The sequence below is a fragment of the Benincasa hispida genome, chromosome 12 (assembly GCF_009727055.1).
Source record: "Benincasa hispida cultivar B227 chromosome 12, ASM972705v1, whole genome shotgun sequence".
Taxonomy (NCBI): Eukaryota; Viridiplantae; Streptophyta; class Magnoliopsida; order Cucurbitales; family Cucurbitaceae; genus Benincasa; species Benincasa hispida.
This window is the reverse complement of record NC_052360.1, coordinates 78,633,600-78,636,722: the sequence shown is the minus strand read 5'-3', so window position 1 is coordinate 78,636,722 and position 3,123 is coordinate 78,633,600. Positions and strand designations below refer to the sequence as shown.

At 39.2% G+C, this 3,123-nt stretch overlaps 1 protein-coding gene across 1 annotated transcript in view; it reads left to right on the top strand.

The window, feature by feature from the left end:
- Positions 1-279: 279 nt before the first annotated feature.
- LOC120092997 overlaps positions 280-3,123 on the top strand; it is a 6,197-nt gene continuing 3,353 nt past the window's right edge. The window contains exons 1-2 of the mRNA XM_039051285.1: positions 280-2,014; positions 2,396-2,704. Coding sequence (XP_038907213.1) covers positions 1,061-2,014; positions 2,396-2,704 — 1,263 coding nt within the window. The 5' untranslated portion in view covers positions 280-1,060. The remainder of the gene's footprint in view (positions 2,015-2,395; positions 2,705-3,123) is intronic.

The window sequence follows — 3,123 nt, the reverse complement described above, 5'->3', positions numbered from 1 at the left end:
CAAAAACTATCCATTAAAAAAGGATTATAAATGAAGTTAGGCTCAAATGGATACTAATGCTTTAAGTTGAGGCCAACTTTAGACATCAAATTTGTGACCAAAATTAAAAAAAAAAATTAAAAATAAAAATTCCCCTACTAGAAATGGAAGGGAAAAGACAGTGGGTCAAGTTAAAATTTGTGTAAAATCTTTATAATTTGCATGTTGTAATTTGTATGTATATGGTGGGTGTCAGACACTGACAGCTTCTCTACTTAATCATGTATTGAGCCTGCCATCATTTATTCCTTCTCTACTTTTCTGATTTCTCTGTAAGATTTTCCATTTCCATTTCTCACCATCCCCACACCCCATGTTCTTTGTCTAAATCTCTTCACACATCTCCTCTTGTTCCCTTAAAAAAAAGGGGGGGGTTTAAGTTCCTCCAGAAATTCCCAATTTTTCTTTTTCTTTTTCTATTTCCATGGTGCTTTTGCAGAGAAATGGAGTATTTGTTTGTGTCTTTTTGCGTAAAATGCTAATGGGTTTGTAAGTTTAAGTCATTTTCTCATCTGGGTTGGTGAGTTTTCTTGTTTTTCCCTGTTCTATTCATAGCTGTACCCCTCTTTCTTTCTATTGATTCTTCATCGATTTTTGAGAGCCATTTTGTTGTGTAATTTCGTGGGTTGAACCTTTACTGCCTGATTTCTACTTCTACGAGGTTCTCTGGTTTTTCTCTTGATTTGTAATAAACCGTGTGTTCATTTTTGAGGTAGCAATTGGTGAAACCTACCAAATCTGAATCTTGTACTATGCATTTTCTTTGCTGGAGATTTGTTTGATTGAATTTATATTTGGTAAAGATTTTAATCTGGGTCTAAAGGGTATCCCCCATTTTTCCATTTTTCCAATTTCTCCCTCTTTTGATTTGGATCCCCACACTTCGCCATTGGCGCTGGAAGAAGAAACTCTTCTTTCCCCCTCTTTCTTTCTTTTTTCTTGAAGAAGGGGTTGAGATTTCTGGGGTTTTCTTCAATTACTGCTTGGTTTTCAGAGTGATGCCTTCTGAAGGTGTCCAACAATGGCGAATCTCGTTCCTGGAGTGCTTCTCAAACTGCTGCAGCACATGAACACAGATGTGAAGGTTGCTGGAGAGCACAGGTCGACGTTGTTACAAGTTGTGAGCATAGTTCCGGCATTGGCCGGAGGCGATCTCTCACCGAATCAAGGTTTTTATCTCAAAGTCTCTGATTCTTCTCATGCCACATATGTCTCACTCCCTGATGAACATGGTGATCTGATTCTTAGTGACAAGATTCAATTGGGTCAGTTTATTCATGTCGAACGGCTTGAGGCTGCTTCCCCAGTCCCCATTCTTCACGGAGTTCGACCGGTGCCCGGTCGACACCCTTGTGTGGGGAGCCCTGAAGATATTGTTGCTACTCATTCTCCTGGGTTTCTTAACAATAATCCTAATTTGAAACCTTTGGACAAATTGAAACCGACCCCGAAAGTTTTAGGCCTTGGCATTGGTGGGGAGAAGGAGAAATCTGCGCCTGTGAGACTCAACGGCAATGCCAAGGAGGATAAGATTGAGAAGAGAGCCTCACCCTTGAGTAGATCCAAGTCTCAGGCGTCAAAATTGACAGTGAATGTAGATGTGAAGAAGGAGCCTCTGACGAGGCTAAAGTCGATGAATTCACGGTCTATACCCTCATCTCCAACAAGCTGTTATTCATTGCCTTCTTCATTTGAGAAGTTTGCCAACAGCATTAAGCAGCAGGGGAAGGTTAAGGCGTTGTCTAATGGAACAGCCAAGGTAGGAGCGGTTGAAAAGACGAATCCTGTTCGTTCAGCCAGTCCTGTCACCAAGAAGATGGGAGTGGGACATCAGATCAAACATTTAGTTCAGGGCATTGAGGTTGGGGCCAAGGCTCTGAGGAAGAGTTGGGAAGGGAATATGGAGACAAAAAGAAGAGACAATTCGATCTTAAGGGCAAGCAAACTTGATCCCAAGCCTGAAGCTCGGGTTACTGTAAGTTTTATCATACCCAATATGATCCTCGTTTCAGATTTGATTTGTATTTAACGTGGCAAATGTTCATTTGTCCTGCTAAAATATCATATATAGACATTTACGCTTGTAAGTTGCAACCATGAATCTTTTTGAGGCATTTGAAAAACAAAGTGGTGTATGAAATTCAAATCCTGCTCTTCATGTGATGAGCTTAAAAGATCCTGCTAAATCCACTGCCTTATTGTTCTTTTTTGTATAATTTTGTATGTCTTCTATAAAGAGCAGATTAACATGTTGCATTGTTGGACTAGTCACACTGTTAATTTGTTTACTAGCGTCTACCTCTCGACCTCTTCTCCTTTCTCTTATGTATGTCAATAACTTATTTACATTCTTCAGACCCCGAGAAGAAGTACATCAAGTGACAAGTTGCCATCAAGAGAGGAGAATAGGATTCAGATGCCTGCAAAGTCATCTAAAGATGATCATAGCGTGCACGCATCTTCAAAGAAGAATGCTGCTAATGGAGCTTTAGATAATCAGGAAAGGTCAAATAGACAAAAATCTTCTAGTGGAAGGAAATCTTCCTCAAGTGATGCAGCCGGATTCCCAGGAAACTTGGTGAAAATTCCTCTTAATAATAAAAGATTGAGTGAAGGGAGTGTTTCATGGGCTTCACTTCCATCATCTCTTGCCAAGCTTGGGAAGGTATGGAATCTCTGATATTTTGATAAGCAAAGATAGCTCTTTTTAGTGGTAGTTACTTAATAAATCTTCTGCCAAATAGATAGGTTTGGGAGTTTATATGGGCTTTATTTATTCTCTTTTCATGTTTGTCACTTGTTTCTTTGAAACTTCGACTCTATTGTACATTCTTCGGTCCAGTGAAAACTATGCATATTCTTGATGATATGGCATATTTCCTTTTTTTCTTAAAATAAAAAGTGCAAAAAAGATTAGTACAAAGGCATGTCCGAAATTCAGAGCTCCTCTATATCCAATTACACCCGTAGTAGAGGGATCCGGCAATAGTATAAGCTACTAGAACACATTTTCTGCAATATAGAGCAACTGATAATTCATTATCTCGAATTAAACTCAGTTTCTCATACCAAAAAAACCTTGGG